General features: G+C 50.6%; 2 protein-coding genes across 2 annotated transcripts; one reads left to right on the top strand and one right to left on the bottom strand.

The window, feature by feature from the left end:
• Positions 1 to 182: 182 nt before the first annotated feature.
• Positions 183 to 12,872, bottom strand: VIPAS39 (VPS33B interacting protein, apical-basolateral polarity regulator, spe-39 homolog; the record flags this gene model as incomplete). The annotated part of the gene is made up of 19 exons (XM_084264219.1): positions 183 to 1,068; positions 1,332 to 1,436; positions 1,759 to 1,848; positions 2,413 to 2,499; positions 2,965 to 3,054; positions 3,451 to 3,492; positions 3,893 to 4,027; positions 4,313 to 4,388; positions 4,794 to 4,867; positions 5,053 to 5,080; positions 5,166 to 5,268; positions 5,661 to 5,694; positions 6,337 to 6,429; positions 7,307 to 7,363; positions 9,140 to 9,204; positions 9,526 to 9,564; positions 10,878 to 11,021; positions 12,240 to 12,339; positions 12,780 to 12,872. 19 exons carry the CDS (start codon positions 12,870 to 12,872, stop codon positions 1,048 to 1,050), a joined length of 1,476 nt encoding a protein of 491 aa, XP_084120345.1. The 3' UTR covers positions 183 to 1,047.
• A 516-nt stretch (positions 12,873 to 13,388) lies between these two features.
• Positions 13,389 to 20,390, top strand: AHSA1 (activator of HSP90 ATPase activity 1). Its single transcript, XM_084262773.1, has 9 exons — positions 13,389 to 13,560; positions 13,861 to 14,051; positions 14,553 to 14,635; positions 15,297 to 15,414; positions 16,999 to 17,087; positions 17,416 to 17,550; positions 19,022 to 19,123; positions 19,512 to 19,563; positions 19,983 to 20,390. The coding sequence occupies exons 1-9, from the start codon at positions 13,481 to 13,483 to the stop codon at positions 20,153 to 20,155; spliced, it is 1,023 nt and encodes a 340-aa protein (XP_084118899.1). The 5' UTR covers positions 13,389 to 13,480; the 3' UTR covers positions 20,156 to 20,390.
• The last annotated feature ends 321 nt before the right edge of the window (positions 20,391 to 20,711 follow it).

The following is a 20,711-nucleotide window of genomic DNA, read 5'->3' as shown; positions in this document are numbered from 1 at the left end:
GAGGTACCACTGCAAGCACAGCCACTCCAGGGTGACACACTCTGTGCTTTTCAGGACATGAGAAAACACCCTGCGTACCCACGTTGTGGGAGGTGTGAGGGATTGCTCAGGATTAGCACAGAGTGACAAAGTGCTCAGCGTGGGAAGGAAATAAACAGCCCAAGGAGAAAGAGACAGCTTTATTTAAGGAACTGAAGTGAGGTCTGGAAGGATGAAGCTAGCAGTTGCCTGAGGAGTTGTGTTTCTGAGAAAGTGCAATTCAATCCTTCCTGGCATAACACTCTCAGAGAAAAGAGCTGCTGGGGCCAGCAGGTTTGTGCCAACTGAGAAGGGTCCCTCTGCTCTCCATCCAGCCCAGAGGGGCCCTGACCAGCTCCCCACTAGGTTCTTCCCTGATAAAAGGATCTTCCAAGAGCTGCAGAGTGCCAGCACAAGGATACTGGCAGAGGCTGCTGCTCTGGCTCTCTGCAGGAGTTCATTCAACACCTCTTTTCCTAGGGTGAGCCACAACAAACCAACAGGAAAGAAAAAGATAAAAATAAAAACCAGGGCTTTAAGGTGCAGCTGGTTGTTTCCCCCATCACACCCTCTGACACAGGGAGAACACAGTCCAGGAGGCTTTACTCCAGCCACAGCCACACCTGGTGATGCCCAAACTTGTGGTAAGATCCACAAGTGTGCCTGACCCGTTCCTCTTGCTAGAATGAGCCCAGACGCCACCAAGAGCAAACATAACCTTGCTGGGCCCAGCAGCTTCCCTCCATAACCAAAAGCCATGCCTGGCTTACAGCCAAGCAAAGACAATCAGATTCCAAAAAGAATCACCCCTGGTGGATCAGTACTGTGGTTTCACTGGCTACATCGGAGCAGCTGCCTTCAACCAGCCCCAACGCCACCGTCCCACAAGCTATGGGCACCCACTGTCACTGACGAACGCTGATCATGCAATGAGTAGTAACAGAGTTGGCTCTGTTGGCACTGGACTGGGTTTTGCAGTTTCTTCTTTCACTGGCAAGGCAATGGCCAAGCAGGCTGCTTCACCGGCGCTCAGTTCTTCCATCGGATTTGCTACAAGAGAAGGGGACATGACCACCATCAGTGCTGAACACACACCCCTCAGGGGCCACACCAGTGAGTTCCAGTCCCTGGCAAACACAGCTACGGCCAGAGGGTGCTGTTTCCATCAGCTTCACCCTTCATTCCTACACTGAATGCAACCCCAAAGATAACATTAGCTTCCCAGCAGGGATGAAAAGTATGTAGGACAGCCAAGCCCTTGCACCTTACAGAGCCTTTTCCCTTTTCTGGAAGAAGAAGCAGGTGTTTCTCACCAGGTTGTTGAGAATGCTGTTTATCTTCTCTTCTTCTGCAGACCCTCGCTCGACCTTGCATTTGTATGCTGTCAGCTGGATGCGATCCTTTAGATCCCTGTACGTCTAGATAAATGGCAAAAGCAGTGTGCAGCTGTGAAGAGGCCACTTCCACAGCTAGATACTGCCCTGTAGATGAGTAGGGCAACCCTTCAATCCCCCCTCAAGTTCCCACCACAGCACAATTCCATAGCACAAATGCTAGAGGTCACTCTCCTGGCTCACTTGGCTTCCACTGGGAACCACATTGCTGCTCTCGGGCCACAGGGCTAAGCAGACCCCACCAGGCACATGGCAGCAGTGGCAGATACCAGAGCACAGGAAAGCCAGGGAGAAAAAGCAAGTGCTTGTCTTGTCCCACCTCTTCATACACACAGCAGGGACCCACCTCAATGACAACATCATGGCACTTGTATTTGGTGGCAAGGTTCAGCCGTGTCTCCACATCCTCCACCAGGCGCACATACTCCTGCAGCACCTGCCAGGGAAGGAAGAGTTTCAGTTCCCTCCTCTGGGTACCTCCAGTTTCAGTTCCCTCCTGTGGGTACCTCCTGCCTCCTTCTCTCACCCCAGTCACAAAACTTTTTGTGGTCACTGGTCATACAGACTTGACCAGTTCCACCCCAGGGCAACAAGTGACCAGGACAAGACTGCTGAGGACCGCCAAGGCAGTAAAGCTTTGCTCACAAAGTCTAGGCTGCCTCGTTCCTATGGAGTGGGTTAACCATTGCCAGCCAGATTAAGCTTAAGGAAAGTTAATGTAGCAAACAAAGGTGGCAATGCACTGTGGGGAGTGAGCTCCCAGACAACTCCAGGCCCACTGTCCCTCTTGCAGACAGACTTAGGACCCAGCCCTTGCTACCACACACACTTCCTGTTCATCCATAGGTCACACAGCTGAGTGCTGCGCCCAGCTGGCAGAACCAGCAGCTCAGAAAGCTGTTCTCCCACTCCCAGCTAGGAAGCAGCTGACCCAAAGAATCATTCACACCCCAAATCCCAACAATGAGCAGGAGAACACAGGCAGAAGTTCCTTGCTCACCTGCACAGGAGCATTGTTTCTCTGCAAGATCTCCACCACCCGGTGAAAGCCAATAGGTGCTTTCTTCTTGGTGTAGCCCAGCCAGTTCTGAAAAGAGAGCCAGACCCCGTGTTAATCCTCAAGGGCAATCCCTCCAGCCATTGCCAGAGGAGGCAGGGGAGCAAAGAACAGGGCTGCCACAGGTCAAAGCTGTAAGCAGGAAAGTTGTAAGCTTTCCCCCAGTGAAGGGTGAACCTCTGTCCAGCTGCCAGCAACACAGCCCACCAGCCACCACGGGCAGAGCCTTTCACACAGTGGCTGTGTGCAGGCTGGCTGTGAACCTGTGGTTTGGCACACAAGGGCAGCCCCCTTTTCTGACCCTGTTCCTGCAGCAGAGCTTTTGGGCTGGGAGAGGAAGAAAGTAAAGCCCTGCAGCAGGGGTGCTGGGCCCAGCTGAAATAAAACCAGTCTGTCCGGTAACTCCGGAACAAGCCAGTATCAGTAGTAGATATGAGTACCTCTCAGTGGTAGGTATCAGTGAGCAGCTCCCAAGAAAGACTTTCTCCAGCTCACCTTGGTGGTGAAGAGGGCATCCACATCATCCCAGGCTCGCAGCTTGGCACGGGCAGCTAGGGCAGTCAGCACGTACTGCTTATCAGGAATCTGCAAGGCAGAAAGCTGCAGTCAGAGCAGCAGCACAGTTCAGAAGGCCTCTGTGGGTTGGGGAGGAATGGCATCTGCCCCCAGCCCTGTCAGGGCCCACAACAGCAGCGTGGGAAGGGGGTAAGGTGCTGCCTGAGTCCAGGACCAACACTTCAGAGCAAGAGGTGGGGATTTGCAAGTACTGGCCCCCGCTCAGTGGGACAGTAAAAGCCTCTACATGGTTCCCACCTGCCTTTCTGAGCCTCCACGATGGCTCTGGTCAAGGAAAATGCAGTGTCCCCTCCCTGCCTCAGTGCTGAGCCCCTCAAACTCCTCCTATCCACCCCTCTCAATAAATACAATTCATCTGCCCACATGTCCAGCTGGTGCTGCCACAACAGCAGGAGACTCACGTACTTTGAATGTTTTCTTCAGGTTGGTCGGGCTGCTGAATGTTCCCTAGAGAGAGCAGACAGGTCAGTGCAAACCCCTCAGGGAAGGCCATGGGAGAAGTTCAGAGGTAAGGCATCACACAGGCTGAACCTCCCCAAGTGTTTACTACTTTTTGCTCATGGCAGTGCCCAGGAGCAAACAGCTGGCAGAAGATAGCAACTACCCCCACACCATTCAATGTCTGGTTTGGTTTTCCCTGCATCCTCAAGCTGCTGCACCTCCAACACTCCCAAGACCAGTACCAAACACCTCGGTCTCATGGGATTAGGGGTCAATTCTGGCCCCTTGGAGCCACAAGAAAGTGGTTTCTAGGAAGCAACTCCCCGACAGGCTCTCCCAGGTTAACCAACCCCCATGTTGAGAGCTGCAGGAATGAGACGTAACCCTTCTCCCACATCATCCTCACCTCAGCCTCTGTGTAGTGGTAGAAACAGGAGTAGAAGAGGGTGGTCACTAGTGGCATGTTGAGGATTGAAGCCTTGCGAGGGTACTTCCGAAATATCTCTGACTGCCCAGCCGACTCCACGTGCCGGTCGTTGGCCTGAGGAAACAGGAGGTGAAGAGGAGCCAGGGCAACCACCTGACCTCACTGCAGGCTAGAGACAAGGGCAGTGCTGTGACAGCCATGCACAGGCACAGCCACAACATGCCATGAGGTCTCAGATCTGGTATTTCACACATGTGCCTGGCACAGCAGCTTGGAGAGCAGTTAAATTACACCGTCCAGGGCAGGCTGGTCAGATCTAAAGCAGTGTTAAGTTGGGGACAGCTAGAGATCTCACAGCTAGTCCCAGTCATCTCCTGACCAGCAGGGAAGATGTCATACCTCAATGATGATCTGTCTCTCCAGCAGGGTATAATGGTCTTGGATGTGGGAGATATCCTCAGCAGAAAATGGCAGCCTGGCCAGACACAGAGGAAGGAGACACTGTCAGCAGTTCTTGCCACAGCACAGAGAGAAGGATGCTCTTCCCTACCAAACACGCTCCCCACACACATAGGTGTGGGGACATGTCCCACTCTCCCCAGCCTGAGACTGGGCAAGTTTCATAACTTGAAGGGTCAATGATCTGAAGGTCCCCGAAGCATCTTTGCCCAGAAATAAGCAGCAAAAGATGCTGGATTAGTGATCACAAGTTCTTCCTTTCTGGTCTACATTGTGTCCACAACACCTCACTCCCTCTGAGGCAAACCCAACACTGGCTCTCAAACTAGATACACTGTGGCACTGGGACAGGGGTCTAATTTTATTACCTCCTTCCATGAAGCACCCACATCCCTCCCACCCTCTTGCATTTTTTTCTTACCCAATGCAGACTTTCAAAAATTCCCTCCTTTTTTCTACATCCTGGATGTTCAAATGCTCCCGGTACTGGGACAGCTGGAAGGAGAGAAAAAAGCAGCACGGTGGGTTCTCACGGATTTGGGAGATGCAGGACTCCAGAGGGCAAACTGAGAATGCAAAAGCTCTTGCTCAACTACCAGGCACTCTGCAGCCAGCCTCCCCCTGCCCACTGCACTCCCTCCTCACTGAGGAAAGGGAGCTTCTGCTCCCAGAATACTCACAGCGACTTCCTCAGTCCTGTCTAGGAACCTGCAAAAAAGGGACCAAGCAAGTATTACCTTGGAGGCAGGTTCTTAGCAGCATGCTCAACCCCAAGGCTGTGCAAGAGCCTCACCTGAGCAGATCCAGAAGCAGCTTCTGCTCACCCGTCTCTCTGAGGAAATGGATCAGATGACACAGGGCCACCTGCCGCACCTCCAGCTCCCGAAACAAGATCTCTACAGGAGAGGCATGGCACAGGTGGGTAAAGCAAGTTAGCACTACCAAGCCAGTAGGGGCTAGGCAGAGTGCAGGGAGCTGCAAGCCACTGGCAGGATTCAACACCCTTATCCCACCTCAAAGCATAGCCCTGGAGCACAGGAGAAGACCCAGTGTGCCACCCCTGAAGATTCACCTACATTCACCCTGTCACCATTACCACCTGCCACTGCTTAAAGCTCCTCTCTGGGGCCTTTGTGGGCACCATCATCCCCTGACCCACATTATGCTTGCTGCAGAAATACTCTGTAAAACAGCAACGCTCTTCGTGCCTTACACCCAGTGAAAGGACCAGCCCCTCCACCCTGAAGGGAAGGAGACCACAGAAACCCTGCCCTCCAGTGACACTTACCTCTCCTTAGCGTCCGCTTCAGGAATATCAGGACCTGTGAGCACAGAGACAGCTCTCAGCTGAGCAGATCACTCTTCACCAAAATGAAGACAGACAGACAGACAGCTGCTCAAGGCCTGGGGAAGCTTTTGCAAAGGGCCTCTGAAGACAGGGCTCTTACCCTCGAGTCAAAGGACAAGCAGTGAGCCAGGGCCCCAGCTGCCTGCACGCCTGCCTAAGCTGCTGCTCTGGAGCTTAGATATGTGAGGTAAGATTAACAAAGGAAAACCTTTTCCATGACAGATTCAAGGTCTTGTAAGACCTGGATGAAGGAAACTGACACAGTCCCATTTGCTGCCTGATGCTGCAGAAGCTGGATAAACCGGAGAGATCCCTCAAGACTTGTGTGCTGATTAAACCATGGCCTGCAGGAAGTTGCTGCAAAGATCTGTAAGACTGAAGGACCTTATTACTGACCTGACATGAATCCTGCTGAATGGCAGGAAGGCCAGCAGGAATATGGAACCTCCCAGTCTTAAGCTTTGACATTTTTCAGTAAATTCTTGGTTTTAGGTAAAAAGCAACCCCCCCCCCGCCATCTTGCAAGATTAGGTGTCCAACTGACTGCACTCACACAACCACCCTCTGTGGGGTCACCCAGGAAGTCCCAGCCCTACAGGGCCCTAGGAGGACTCACAGCTGTAATGACATTCCCATCGTGCCCAGCCACAGCTTCATCCAAGAGCACCAGCTTGTCCTGCAGGGAGCGAAACCTCTCTAGAGAGCAGACCTGGACACAGGAGAGATACAGGTAGGCAGATGGGACATCACACAATCCCCAAGCTGAACCAACCCCTAAGGTACTACCTATTCTTCCCCCAGGAGCTTTTCAACAACATGAATAACTGCCCTCCCAACCAGTGGAGAACTTCCCATTAGCTGAAGCCACATGCTGTGTGGTCCCTGGGAATCTGTCCCCAGGGGCTGCAGAGTTAGCCCTGATCACTGCCCAGGCTAGGACACCAGACATTGTATGTGCAGCACAAGCACCCCTGTAACAAGGCAAAACTCCCCTGCACGCCACAAACCACCAGCCCTGACAGAGGAAGGAACTCTGCAAGGCCCTTTCCATGGAGGAGACCAGAAAAATAGTTCTAAGGCTATCCCTCCCTTCTTCTTACCCTGTAATTGTGGCCTCTCTGACTGGAGTTCACCTCAGCCTTTGAGGAGACACATGCAGAGTTAAAACCTCAAACTCCCTGTGTGCTCAGTGCAAACTGAGGCAGTTGGGACTACGATTCCAGCTCTGGTGTAACCAAGATTGCTTCTGTTTTCCTCCCTCCATTTGCCATCAAGCAAGAAGGGAAGTAAAACCCCACACCCTCAGGTTTTCTCTGTAAACCCAGCCCCAGGGAACAGAAAGGGCAGAGGGGGACACAGCAGTACAGATACCTACTGAGGGGACAACTCAAGTAACAACCCAACAAAACCCTGCAGGACTCCTGCTGCTCCTGAGCTAGTGTGCAGCACTGTCCCTGCTCTGTGCTACAAGTAACACAGGTCCCCTCCTTGCTCCTGGAACAGCCAGGGGCATGGGGTCATGTAAAGCAGATTAGGACCACCCACCCTCCTTCTCCTGCAAGCAGGTGGGAGTGGAAAGACCTTACCTTGCCTCTCTGCATTCGCCTGACTGTATCTTTGGGGCTCCAATCATTGCTGTAATCCTGCCACAAGAAAAATAAGGACCTCTTGGGTCTCAAGAAGCCAGATCACACCAGTAGTCCCCAGCCTGCTTTCCACTTGTGCAGGACCAGTGATGGCCCATGTGTAGCTTCTCAGACTTATCATTCAGCTGCTCCAGGGAAGCTGTTAGGAGGATGTGTCCTGACAGCATTCAGGTACAGCTGCTGGACCCTCAGGCTCTGCATGCTGGTGGGGAGGGAAGCTAGAGGCTCAGGTATTAACACTCAGATATTTCCACTGCCTCAGGAAGGTCTGTCATCATATCCTGTCTAAGTGCATTTCAACAGGTTGTCCTCCTTGCAAGTTAAGGCTTTTCAGGAGGACAAACAAAATACATGCAAAACTGAAAGACCCAAAACCAAGGGGGAAAGGAATCATTTTTATATTATGATTCTGGAGGAAACCCAGAAACCTAATCAGTGCAATCTGAGCCCAATGGCTTGGCCACTCCTTGTCACCATCAAATGAGACAGATTGGGTCACTATCTCTTGTGTAAACCCCTCCAAGATGAGTAACCAAAGTAAACCAAACACCATGTAACCCTAAAGAGGCATAGGAGTTAGTATGAGATGCAGGGGGAAAAGAATCCTGGGATGTTTTAAGAAGGTTGTGTAAATATGTGAGGTTTGTTACAGAAGTTTGCAGGAAAGACAAAAAGCAGGGAAAGGGAAGGATCAAAATGAATTAGGCAGGAACAAGCATGGGAAAATAGAGGGGAAAGGGGCCACAGGGTGCCAGCCAAGTTTAAACAAGCAGCTAGTGTACCTGTCTGAGCCCTGCAATGGATCACTGCACTGTCTTATATTCTCATTTAATTCCATCTTTAACCACCTTCTGTGTGGGTGGGCTCTCTATTTCAAGTGTATGTGTTTGTATGAATGCTAGTGAACTCCAAGCTTGACAGTCAGTGAATAGAACAAGCAGTCCAAGTGCTCAGAACTGGAATGGGAGCAAGAATCCTAGGGGCTCAAGGGTCCACGTGCCAGCAAACAGAGGAGGCTGGGGTCTGGGATTCAGCTACAGAACAAAATGGGTGTCTAAGACCAACTATTGGAGAGACCCACAAAGTGTGTGTATGTTCCACTAGTGGAATTCAACCCTGGTCAGACAGAATGCAGGCTCAGAATCAGGCCTGAGTGTCATGTGTTTGTCTGTTGGTAAAGGCACTGATTTCTGTCTGTGATAACCCATGTGGGCAGCTGTGTTAGTGTTGTGCATGCCTGTATCTGTTGGGAACGTGTGCTCAGTCCTACTACAGGCAGGACCTAGTGACATGGAACCACCACCTAGTAGGAGGAATCCACCCTGTCCCAAAATCCATTAGATTTTTCAACACCTAACACTGCCTATCTGGGAGAAGAACATCCTGCCAGAGGGGAGCTCCACCTCTGTGCAACACCTTCTCTGCTGACCCAGTGTGTCATGACCAAGAAATGTAGAGGACTTTAGACTTAAAAAAATTAAAAGCACACATGATGCCAATTCATCTGACCCAGCACGAAAGCAGCTTACAGGCAAAGCCCTATTTAGAAATCCTTTTCACAAAGACTGCTGGGCCATTCATTAGGAGAAGGAATAACTAAGACTCCCAGCAAAGCTCCCTACTTCTGAGCAAAAGCAGAGAATACTTACATCCTATTTCCTGCATTGCCCTCTGCTGTCTGAAAGAGCAATTATTCACTTCCCATGAAACCAAGACAGTAGGTAATTCTGGCAGCACTCTGACCTCAGCACACCACAGACACAGCCTGCTCACCTTGTACTCAGCTTTTGGTCTGCGCAGCTCTGGGGCGTAGTTTTTCACTCCTGTGTCAGAGAGGGCTGGGAAGGAAAGGCAAAGCATTAACATCCTGATTTTCACTTCCAAAACTGCCTTTTTCATGCTTTTCATGGTAGAAGACCCAAACTCAAGCAGTACAAAGTTTCTCTAAACCCAACAATTGTCAGCTGCACATAAGCAGACTACACCAAACCATCACACCAACTCTTCTGCTTCTTTGCTGAGCGACTTTCAAGACAACTCATGATTCAGTTTCCCTTTCTGCAACGTAAGGAAGAGGACACTTCCCTTTCTGTGGAAACGTTTTGGTTTATGTAAAGTCTGCACCCCTTCCCAAAATGAGGCAGAAATGAAAAACTTACCATCTGAAAGGGACTGGAAACTTGGAAGTTTGTTTCGTCCTGAAAACAAAGCGAACACTCGTGAGAAACTGTGTCTTCACCAGCAACACCTCTCGCAGGGGGAACACAGAATCACAGACTCACAGGGGTTGGAAGGGACCTGGAGAGCTCATGGGGCCCAACCCCCCTGCCAAAGCAGCTCCCCAGCTCATATTGCACAGGGCGGCGTCCAGACGGGGCTGGAATCTCTCCAGAGAAGGAGACTCCACACCCCCTGGGCAGCCTGTCCCAGGGCTCCCTCACCCTCACTGGGGAAAAGTTCTTCCCCATGTTGGTGTGGAACTCCCTGTGCTCCAACTTGCAGCCATTGCCCCTTGTCCTGTCCCCACAGACAATGAAAAGGGGCTGGCTAATTCCCCCTGCATTCCATGCTTAAGATACTTATAGACATTAATTAGATCCCCCCTTAGTCTTCTCAAGACTGAACAGCCCCAGCTTAGTCAGCTTCTCCTCATAGAGGAGATGCTCCAGGCTCTTAATCATCTTTGTAGCCCTTCTTTGGACTCTCTCAAGGAGATCCCTGTCCTTTTTATCCCAGGGAGCCCAGAACTGGACACAACACTCCAGGTGGGGCCTGACCAGGGCAGAGCAGTGGGGGAGGATCCCCTCCTGTGACCTGCTGGCCACACTCCTCCTGATGCCCCCCAGGATCCCATTGGGGATTGCAGCCTGGACTGCAAGCCAGTGCGCTGCAGCTACACCACTGCAGAACAAGCCTCTCTGCAACAGAGTTCTTGTTCACAGGGCATGCAATATCACTGCATTTTCAAAGTTGAAAGTGGGAAAAAAAATATACCCCTACAAGGTGGCTTGTTGCCTAGCTGAGAGACAAGAGAGCTGAACTCTTACAAGCTGTGTAAGTCTCTCCATGGCCCGCTGTGCAGGTCCTCCCACAGCCACCTATGCTGCCATGTGTTTGCTGAACCAACTGTAACATCAACAGCAGCCAGCTGAGCTCCAAATAAAGGATAATCAACCTGTCTTCTCTACAGTACTGAATACCAAATCAGGCCCACATGGTTCAAGCCAGTCCTTTTGTAGTCTGCTCTCTTCCACTATGCAAATGGATTGCTGTAAAGTGGAATATGTTTCTTTAAAAAAAACTCCAAAGCCTTCTCCCATGCCACAAGACCCTGTGATCTTCTGGCAAGAGTCTCCAGTTTCTGACCACTGAGAGATACATTGACACACTGAAGAGAGATCAGAGGTTCCCAGTTTTGTAATACACTTAAAACAACTGACATGCATAACACAAATGTCCCCTGGCACCCTTGAGGGAAACCCCATTTGTCCCTGTATAGGAGGATCCTCACCTTTGAATAGGCTGCTGAGTGAGTAGGAGGAAACTTGCTTGGGAAAAGCAGCATAGGAGGAAGAGCCCTTCTGTAGGCTGGAGTCTCGGCCCTCCAGCGAGCTAGTGCTGCTGGAGGCTGTCTCTTTGATTGACCAGGAGATACCTACATGCAGACAGAAGTAATGTGTAACAGAGAAAAGGGAAAACCAGTCTGCAAAACATGATTTTACAGCATGGCAGGAGCGTGTTCTGGACAGTTCTGTACTAGCACATGCTGGTAACTTTGACCCCGAGCACTAACCAGCTGCAGTGAACAGAAGCCCAGTCTCGTGCAGTAATGCTTGTTAAACAGCTGTGCCTTGTCCTCCAGAAATGGTTGATTTCAGCAATGTGGTACAGCTGGTTATGGTTTATATAGAAAAATGCATAGATCACCAAACAATTCCATGTTGTTGCATGGGGTAAAACACAATCCGTGCTCAAAAGGTACAGAGCAAGGCAGAGAATCCTTGTCTTACCTCAAATTACAGAACTGTAAGAACATGACTTCCTGAACACTGGAAAATTAAGGCAGCTTTCCTCCCCCTGCAGACAAAACAGCTACTAATGTGCATATGCTGTTGGCAACAATGCATGTGTCTCCCTCCTTGTTCAAGACACAGTTCTCCCTCCTTCACATGCAGCTGCACAATACAAACATTTTAGGACAGGGTGATAAAGCGAAAAAGCTGACAAGGAAAGAGGTTGGTAGGAAAATAAGCAGCCTGGAACAGAGGGAGAAGCATAGGACAAGAACAAGTTCTTTGAAGGTCCTCTGGGTGATCCACATTTAAAGTTTTCCCCTGGCTAGCAAGTGCCACATATTCTGTGGGTCATGAACTCCAAGGTGCAGCAGACAGCATCGTGTGTGGGTCATGAGCTTGCTCCCATCACCACTAGGAATGCATTTGCTTAATGCTTACAATTCTCTTTCAAACTTGGAGAGTCAGTCTGTAAAAAAAAAAAACCCTAAGCCTTGGAATATCTCCTTAAAGTGCTTTGGGAGGAAATGGTGCCACTTCAGGCAGCAGTATGGATGAAATGATCACCTAGAGTTCTGCATGCCAGCTGAACATGACGAATATCAAGCCATATCTGCTTGAAGCTGGGCTACATATTGGGAAAAACATAGTCTGTATTCCTCTTCTTCATGAAATTTGGTTTTCTGTTTGCTCTTTTATTAGTGGATCCACACAGGTAAATCACAGCACTATGTGACCAGATTAGATAGGCAGGTTTAGATAGCAAATTGTACTCCTGACCTCAACGAAATGACACAATTCAAGCAGTACTTTTAAACTCCCTGTGTCTGAGGGATAACCTGCAGTACATCTGTACTTACTTCCCACAGGTTCTCCGCTCCAGCTGACCCTCTCAAGGTCGTCATCATCATCGTCGACAATATCCCGAAGGCTATTCACCGCCCGCTTGGACTCCTTTAACTATGGACAGAAGGAGGATGCTGTGTAAAGACCACCAGTGTTGCAGAGAGCATTTTTTCTTCCCATTACCTTCAAAAAAACCCTCACTGAGAGGTTTGAATACAGCTTCTTCAGCCTCCACTACCTCTTCTAGAAAAGGGGCTTTATGGCTGTGGACACAGCAGCCCTTCCTCGGCACCAGGAATCCAAAGGCCACTGACACCTCCGCAGACACTGACGGCTCAACGAGCAGGAGATGCAGCTTGGTGCACGGGCGAGGAGCCCCGATCCTCCTGAGACTTGGGACTGGCTACCCTGGGGGTCAAGCTGGGAGCCCCCGGTGGCTTCCACAGAGGTCAGGACACGAGCATCCACCCCACCCGCGAAGCGCTGGTCCCCAAGTGAGGCGTGGGGCCGAGGCCTAGGCTGAGACGGTGCCGGGGCCCGGCGTCGGGCCTTACCTGCGAAAGCTCATCATCCTCGTCGTCAAAGGTGAAGGCCCGGAACTTGGAGCTGTGCCAGTACTCCTCCTCGTCCGCCCTCGCCCTGCTCATCTGCAACGGCAACGGCTGCCTCAGGGGAACGGGAACCGCCGCCACCGCCGACCCTGTCCCTGTCCCTGTCCCTGCCCCTGTCCCTGCCCCCGCCTCCCGGTCCCGCCTCCCGGCCCCTCTCACCTCCCCGCGCCTTCTCTCCCGCGCCAGGGCCCGCCACCGGCAGGGCAGGGCAGGTGAGGGGAGGAAAGGCGGCTGCCGCGCAGGGCACGCCGGGACATGTAGTCTCCCCGCCGGAGCCCTGCCCGGAGTTTCTCCGCTCGCGTACTACGAGTACCAGCGTGCCTCGCGCGCCGCCCTGCCCGTGAGGCCGGACTACAAGTCCCGGCGGGTGGCGGTAGGGGCTGGTTACTGCGAGCTGCGCTGCCCGCGCCGGCGGCCGCGGTGGCTGCGAGGCGCGGCCGGCTCCGGGAGCTGCCAGGGAGAGAGGGAGAGCCAGCGTGAGGCAGTGCGCCGGAACCAAGGCGCCAGGCCGCCGGCGGGGCGAGGCGGGGGGGAAGGGCGCCGGAAGGGACCGTGCCGGTGGCGGAAGCCGGGAGGTGGCGCGGCGGTTCTAGCAGTTTCCACGGGCGGTCGGTGCGGCGGCGGCGGAGGCGGCGGCGGTCTCGATGGCCAAGTGGGGGGAGGGAGACCCGCGCTGGATCGTCGAGCAGCGGGCGGACGCCACCAACGTCAACAACTGGCACTGGTGAGCGGGGCGGCCCGGCCCCGCGGGAGGCCCCCCCGCGCCGCGGGCTGGAGGGAGGCCGCCGGGCCCTGTCCCGGCCGCTGCTGCTCTCCCTTTGCTCCCCTGGGGTGTAGGGATGGGGGCTGCGGGCCGGTGCCGCGGGAAGGGCCCAGCCCCCGCCTGTGTGTGTGTGTGTGTGAGCCCTGGGGGAAGGGCCGTGCGTGCTGGAGGGGGGTAGCGGGAGGAAGGCTGGGTGGTCGCAGCGTGTTGCGGGCGCTATGCTCGGGCCCGGGCTCCTCACGCAGCCCCGTTTCCTCGCAGGACGGAGCGAGATGCCTCCAACTGGTCCACGGAGCGGCTGAAAACTCTGCTCCTGCCCGTCAGGGTGGAGAGCGAAGAAGGGGCTTGTGAGGTGACAGAAGTGAGCAAGCTGGACGGGGAGGCCTCCATTAACAACCGCAAGGGGAAACTTATCTTCTTCTACGAGTGGGCTATCAAGCTGGCCTGGACTGGTGAGCTTCCCTCCTGTTTCAGGGCCAGATTCCTGTATACCATTAAGGGTACTTCTCTCATTTGGGAAATAATAGTAATAATCATAGAATCACAGACTGGTCTGGGTTGGAAGGGACCCCAAGGATCACAGAGCTCCAACCCCCCTGCCACAGGTAGGGACACCAACCTCAGGCCTGGAGCTACACAAGGCTGCCCAGGGCCCCATCCAACCTGGCCTTGAACACCCCCAGGGACGGGGAATCCACTACTTCTCTGGGCAGCCTGTTCCAGCACCTCACCACTCTCTCTGTAAAAAACTTCCCCCTAATATCTAATCTAAACCTTCCCTCCTTTAGCTTTAGTCCATTCCCCCTTGTCCTGCCATTATCTGCTCTTTTAAAAAGTCCAATCCCCTCCTGCCTATAATAAAAGGAAGTACTGCATCGTGATGCGATGCAAAGCTGCTTTCACAGCAGCCAGAGTAAGAAATGTCAGTCTCAACACAGTGGTTGTCATTGCAGGCACCTCAAAGACAGGAGTGAAATACAAAGGTTACGTGGAGATTCCGAACCTCTCAGATGAAAATGACATTGATGAAGTTGAGGTAAGCACAGCTAATGTCTAATGCTGCTGGCTTTGTGGCTGTTTTAGCAGGAATCCTCACAGCAGTAGTATTTCCTTCCCTGTTCCCTTGTTTGGAATGCTTGGGTAGATTTTTTGTGTGTGTGTTAGAGGTAGCTTAAGCTCACAGAAGTACAGAATGGCTTGGGTTGGAAAGCACCAAAGAACATCTAGTTCCAGCCCCCCTGCTGTGGGCAGGGACACCTTCCACGAGACCAGGTTGACTGAAGCCCCATCCAACCTGGCCTTGAACACTGAGGGGGCATCCAGAACTTCTCCAGGGAACCTGTTCCAGTGTCTCATCATTCCCATTGTAAAGAATTTCTTCCTCCTGTCTAATCTGAATCTACTCTCTTTCAGTTTAAAACCATTACCCTCCTTCTATCATTGTCTTCTCTAATAAATCTCTCCCCATAATGTTAAATCTTTATAAAGTTAATTCTGCCTTCTAAGATATAAGTACTCTACAGCATATTATTTAGGTACATGTGTACTTCACATGTAGGTTGAGAGAGAGGAAGTGAATGGTTAATAAAATGCAATGCTGCTTGTGAAAGTTTAGCCAGAGTCTGACTGATGTTGAATTGAGTAATATGAGGACTGCGTAAGCACAGCTTTGTTAACCAGCCCTTGTCCCTGCCTAGATCCATGTCAGCCTGGCTAAAGATGAGCCTGACACTAACTTGAAGACCCTGATGAAGCTAGAGGGTGCAAAAAAAATTAGAGATGCTATGAGAACTTACATCAGCACTCTCAAAACAGGTACGTAACTGAGAGGAGGAAGTGTTTTGTGAACCCATATGCCTAACATTAAAGAAGGGCTGAGGGTGATGAGAAGAGGTAGTATTAAGTCCTTACCCCACTTCAACAGGAAAGAGTCAGAACAACAACAGTAGCTTTTCTTTATCTTGAAAATAGCATTTGGCAAGAAGCACTTGTGTCTCTGAACACTGTAGCACAGCACAAAAAGATGGTTTTTGGTGATTACCCAATAATAAATTGCCTTTTGGGGTGTATGTTTTAAAACTGAGCATGCCCATCATGTGCTGAAGCTCAGCTGTAGAGAAAACAAAGCCAGTAGAATGTGGCAGCTGCCCCAGTGACACAGAGGATCAGGCATGTGGCACAGTCTGGCCTTTAGCTTACCTGCTCCCTTGGAAGGTGATATTTGTCTCTAGTTTGTTGGGGTTTTTTTCCCTTTTGCTGCACTAGTAAAGGCACCTGGTGTTGTTTGGATTTGAGAATAATTGACAACTGGAAATAGCTCTGCAGGTTTTATTGGTGTCATTGAAGGAGCTGTCTCAGCATCTAGATCAATTGGGGGTTTTTAGGAGATAGATCTGATTCCAGCAGTTGGAGTTAACTGTGTGCTTTGGTTGAGTTCAGCTTTGCTCTCTATTACAGGCTGGGAACATTAGAGCTGCTTTTTGTGTGTGTACACTTCTATTCACTACACATGCTAGGTACTGAGGTTTTGCTGAGCACAAACCATCGCTGGTCACTGCTTTTCAGGGTCAAATTTCTTCCCCCTTGGATTTCAGTGGGTTTTTTTCAGGCATTTTAGTGCTCAGGGTTTGAGATGCAGTCACACAGTGAAAGATGATAAACATTATTCAGGAGGAACTGTACCATCTTATGGGTTGGAATAAATAAGAATAGGTGGGAACTATATATTGCAGGGCACAAGATCATACAAATAAATAAAATTCTGCTATGTAGTGGGATTTTTGCCAGTTTGGACAGAGGAAGGAGAAGAAACAAACTGCTTTATAATTGGAAATGGCAGAAGTGACAGAGCTGGAGAGAAAGCAAATATGATGCTGGAAGAGGCAGAAACTTTGAGTGAAGTTGAAGTGCTCCTGGGCACAGTGAGACCCCTGGCATCTGGTGTCAAAAAAGATAAGCTGAAGATGGAGTTAGAAGTAACTTTATTCTGTTCTACAGTGATTTGAGAAGTGGAGAACCACACTGAAGAGAAACAGAAAAGCTTGGTTTGTACACACCAGCAAGATAAGAGGTGTGACTGCTATTAAAAAGGCAACCTAAGGCTAACATTAGTATGAGAGCAGTGTGTGGAAGGTAGCAATTGATGGGTCTAGACTAGGAAGAGGAGGTAAGCTTCCAACTGTTCCTGTAGGCAGGTTCTGATTTGGCCTTCAGTGGAGCATAGTCAGGGTGAGAACAACTAATTGGTCCCTGCAGCTTTTTAAAACTGCTTTCAAACTGTGGGTGCCAGCAAGAGCAGGGGGGGAACCAGGAAGCTGTCTTTGATTGCCTAGTTCAAAGAGTAAATAAAAGATTTCCTTGATCTTTAATAATTCCATGGGTGCATTCCTTTCTTTCCAGAATTCACCCAGGGCATGATCTTGCCCACAGTGAATGGTGAGCATATGGAAACAACACCTCAGGTGGCTCCTAAAGCAGAAGACCGCAAGGTGAGCACAGTGTGCAGTCAGGCTTTTGGACCTGTGAAGGAAGGTACATGGCATTACATTCCAGGCCTCACAGGGGCCACCAGCGCTGTTTATAGGATATGTATGTTCAGGAATTGGCACTCTGTGCTGTAAGCCTGTTTGGATTTGCAGATGTGTCTTCATTCAAGCCCAGCACTGAATCTGCTTTGTTTTACACCCTGATACGGTTGTACCTAGTTACACCTTTAGGAAAGGCCTTGTTTTTTCTCTTGGGTATGTGAACCACTTGTTGAGTGTTTTGTGGTGGGGGGAAAAACCCATGTGTGTGTCTTGCTTGTTGTTTTGTTAGACGGCTGCTGGCAGCAGTACTGCCACATCACAGTCCAAATCCATAGGAGTCAAGATCCCAACCTGTAAGATCAACTTGAAGGACACCTTCTTAACATCTCCTGAGGAGCTCTACCGGGTATTCGTTACTCAGGAGGTAATGCAAAGCTCGTCCTGAGAATTGCTCTTTGCACATAGGAGGCTACTCCTAAGAAGCTCTTTAAGGTACTCTGTAGGATGCTCACAATCTATGAGAACAGAGTAAGAAAGCTTGTCTGCAGAAGAGTTGCTTAAAGCTCGTGTGCACATCCTTTCACAGTTACAGGAGAGGATTAATTCCAGCCAGAAGCCAGTTCCTGACTGCTGCCAGCATCTATCAGTGGGCTGAGGTTCAACAAGGCAAAGCATAGAGTGCTGCACTTGGGACATAACAACCCCTTGCAGCACTACAGGCTTGGGCAAGGGTGGCTAGAACACTGCCTGGTAGAGAAGGACCTCGGGGTGTTGGGTGACTGCTGACTGAATGTATCCCAGCAGTGTGGCCAAGAAGGCCAGTGGCATCCTGGCTTGTATCAAAAATGGTGTGGCCAGTAGGTCTAGGGAGGTGATTGTGCCCCTGTACTCAGCATTGGTGAGGCCACACCTCGAGTGCTGTGTCCAGTTCTGGGCTCCTCACCATCAGAAGGACATTGAGGTCCTGGAGTGAGTCCAGAGAAGGGCAACCAGGCTGGGGAAGGGGCTGGAGGGCAAATCCTATGAGGAGTGACTGAGGGAGCTGGGGGTGTTCAGCCTGGAGAAGAGGAGGTTGAGGGGAGACCTTATCACCACCTACAACTACCTGAAGGGAGGTTATAGAGAGGTGGGTGTTGGTCTCCACCCAAGTGACAGGATGAGGGGGAATGGCCTCAAGCTGCCCCAGGGCAGGTTTAAACTAGACATTAGGAAAAAAATCTTCACTGAAAGGGTTATTGGGCCCTGGAACAGGCTGCCCAGGGAGGTGGTTGAGTCACTGACTGTGGATGTGTTTAACAGATGGGTAGATGAAGCACTCAGGGATATGGTTTAGTAGAGGACAGGTATGGTTGGACTTGATCTCAAAGGTCTTTTCCAACCTAGTGATTCTGTGTGATCTGTAGGTGTATCCCTCGCTGCATGTGGTCAGATCTCTTGGGATTTACAGTTGTGTGTACTTTTGGGTTTTGTATTGGTTTTTCCTTTTGAGGTTAGGTAGTATCAAAAGTGTACTTAGGGAATAGCTTCCTTTCCCCTGCACCTGTAGTTTAACAAGTGAGCAGCATTGTATTGTTATTCAAACATGGTCTTAGTTTTTTTGGTCCTCCTTTTTTTGACGTCTTTTCTGAGAACCAGATATCATTAAGGAATCAACAGAAGACTGCATGGACTGTGGAAGCTAGGGGTTCTTTTCCCTTGGCAGGCAGAATGCTGCTGTGGTGACTATAACCTGGCTTTTCTGGCCAGGGCAGGGCTTTTGTCTTTCTGTCATGAAGCCCTTGCACTGCTGACCTAAGAGCTCTCTTCCAGGACTTTTATAGCTGGGTAGGTGGCATTAGGCAACAAGTTTGTAAGCAGATAATGTAACTAATATAGGTATCCTGAACTCTTTTCAGATGGTCCAAGCTTTCACCCATGCACAAGCTGCCTTGGAGGCTGATAAAGGAGGCAAGTTTCAGTTGCTGGATGGCAGCGTCACAGGAGAGTTTGTTGACCTAGTAAGTACTAGCTAGTGCAGGCCTAGCTTGCTCAGGGTTTTGATGTACCTTTCTGGTTTTGATGTACCAATTCTGTACCAATGTGTCAGATCACTAATTGTGGACTTTTACCTGGTGCCCCATAGTCAGTTGTAATCCCTGTGGCTATTGTAGCATCCTTTAAAAGTATGGATTAATGTATGGGACGTTGGTCTTGGTGTTTGGGGCTGTACTGTGGCCTACCCTTCTAGAAGGCAAGTGGGAAGAAAACACTTTTAAGATCTCTTTCTCACTGTGTGTGCTTCTAAAAGGGTCTCTGAGGCTTCAGATCAATGCAGTTCTAGTAGTTTTCTCTTAGGCTGCAGGATTTGAAAAAAATATTACTCAGTCTTAACTCTCTCTTTTCGAGGTTCCTGAGAAGCAACTTGTTATGAAATGGAGATTTAAATCTTGGCCAGCTGGTAAGTAGTCCAAAAAAGGACTGTGGTATTACAGCCCTTGAAGAATTCCAATGCCATTTGCCACATTGCACTCTGGCTGGGGATTGGGGAGCGCATGGTGCTCTGGGTGCTGCACCAGCCTTATCCCAGCGTTGTATCCCCACAGTGTCAGGTCAAAACCACCACCAGCAGTAGCTGGGGATTAGGATCAGTGAGGTCAGCTTGCTCAGTTGTGACTGCAGCTGCTTGGAACCCCATGAAGAGGGCGCCCTCTCCTGCCTCTGTTTCTGAGGAAGGCCTGCAGCTGCCATAAATAGATCCTCTGGGGAGGCTCCTGAGGAGTCCAAAGTGATGCTGTGTGAGAGGAGGAGCGGAGCAGCTCCTTGGGGCTGAGTACATCACACCACACACCGCTGACAGCTTTGCTTTCATTCCTCTAGGGCACTTTGCAACGATTACATTGAACTTCACTGACAAAGGTGGTGAGACAGAGGTGTGTTTGGAAGGCAAGGGCATTCCTGCCAGTGAGGAGGAAAGAACCAAGCAAGGCTGGCAGCGCTACTACTTTGAGGGCATTAAACAGACATTTGGCTATGGTGCCCGCTTGTTTTAATACTGGTTGCTGGGAGGGCTCTGCCTGAAGACTGCCACGTGGACTGATACATTTCTCACCTGTCCCTTTCTAATCTTGGCCCTGCTGCTGAGTAAAGTGGGATGACAGGTGATGAGGAAGGCCATTGAGCAGCACCACTTTCAGTCCCTCACTGCTTTGTGCATGTCTCGTGCTGCAGGGGATTCTCTTACATGTACATACTTCTATTGCTAAATAAACCTAACTTAAAAAAAAACCCACTGTGGAACTTGTGTCCTCAGAGCAGCTTGAGTTCAAAGGGTCGGTTGATAAGCTGAGGGAGGGATGTCTCTGGAAAAACACTGATCAATGAGGAGTGCTGCTCCCAATGTGTTTTGCTTCTCCCTCCTGGGGGAGCAGAGATCATGACTTTGCAGATATTAGTTGGAACAAGTGCTCGTTTTCTCTGCTTTTGATCTGTTGCTAGTAAATGTTTCAAACCCTTCCCATTTCTGAAGGGATCTAAGACCCTGTTCAAGCTGTTCCTCTACTCTTGCACATCTATTTTTTTCAACACAATCCTTTCTTAATGCTTAGA

Source organism: Gallinula chloropus (genome assembly GCF_964237585.1).
Source record: "Gallinula chloropus genome assembly, chromosome: 4".
NCBI lineage: Eukaryota > Metazoa > Chordata > Aves > Gruiformes > Rallidae > Gallinula > Gallinula chloropus.
This window is presented reverse-complemented; position numbering and strand designations above follow the sequence as displayed.

Excerpts from the sequence above, each read along its gene's own strand:
- AHSA1 (XM_084262773.1), top strand. The coding sequence starts at position 13,481 with ATGGCCAAGTGGGGGGAGGGAGACCCGCGCTGGATCGTCGAGCAGCGG. Across the intron at positions 14,636-15,296 it reads ATGACATTGATGAAGTTGAG|ATCCATGTCAGCCTGGCTAA; the intron begins GTAAGCACAGCT and ends GTCCCTGCCTAG. Across the intron at positions 15,415-16,998 it reads CATCAGCACTCTCAAAACAG|AATTCACCCAGGGCATGATC; the intron begins GTACGTAACTGA and ends CTTTCTTTCCAG.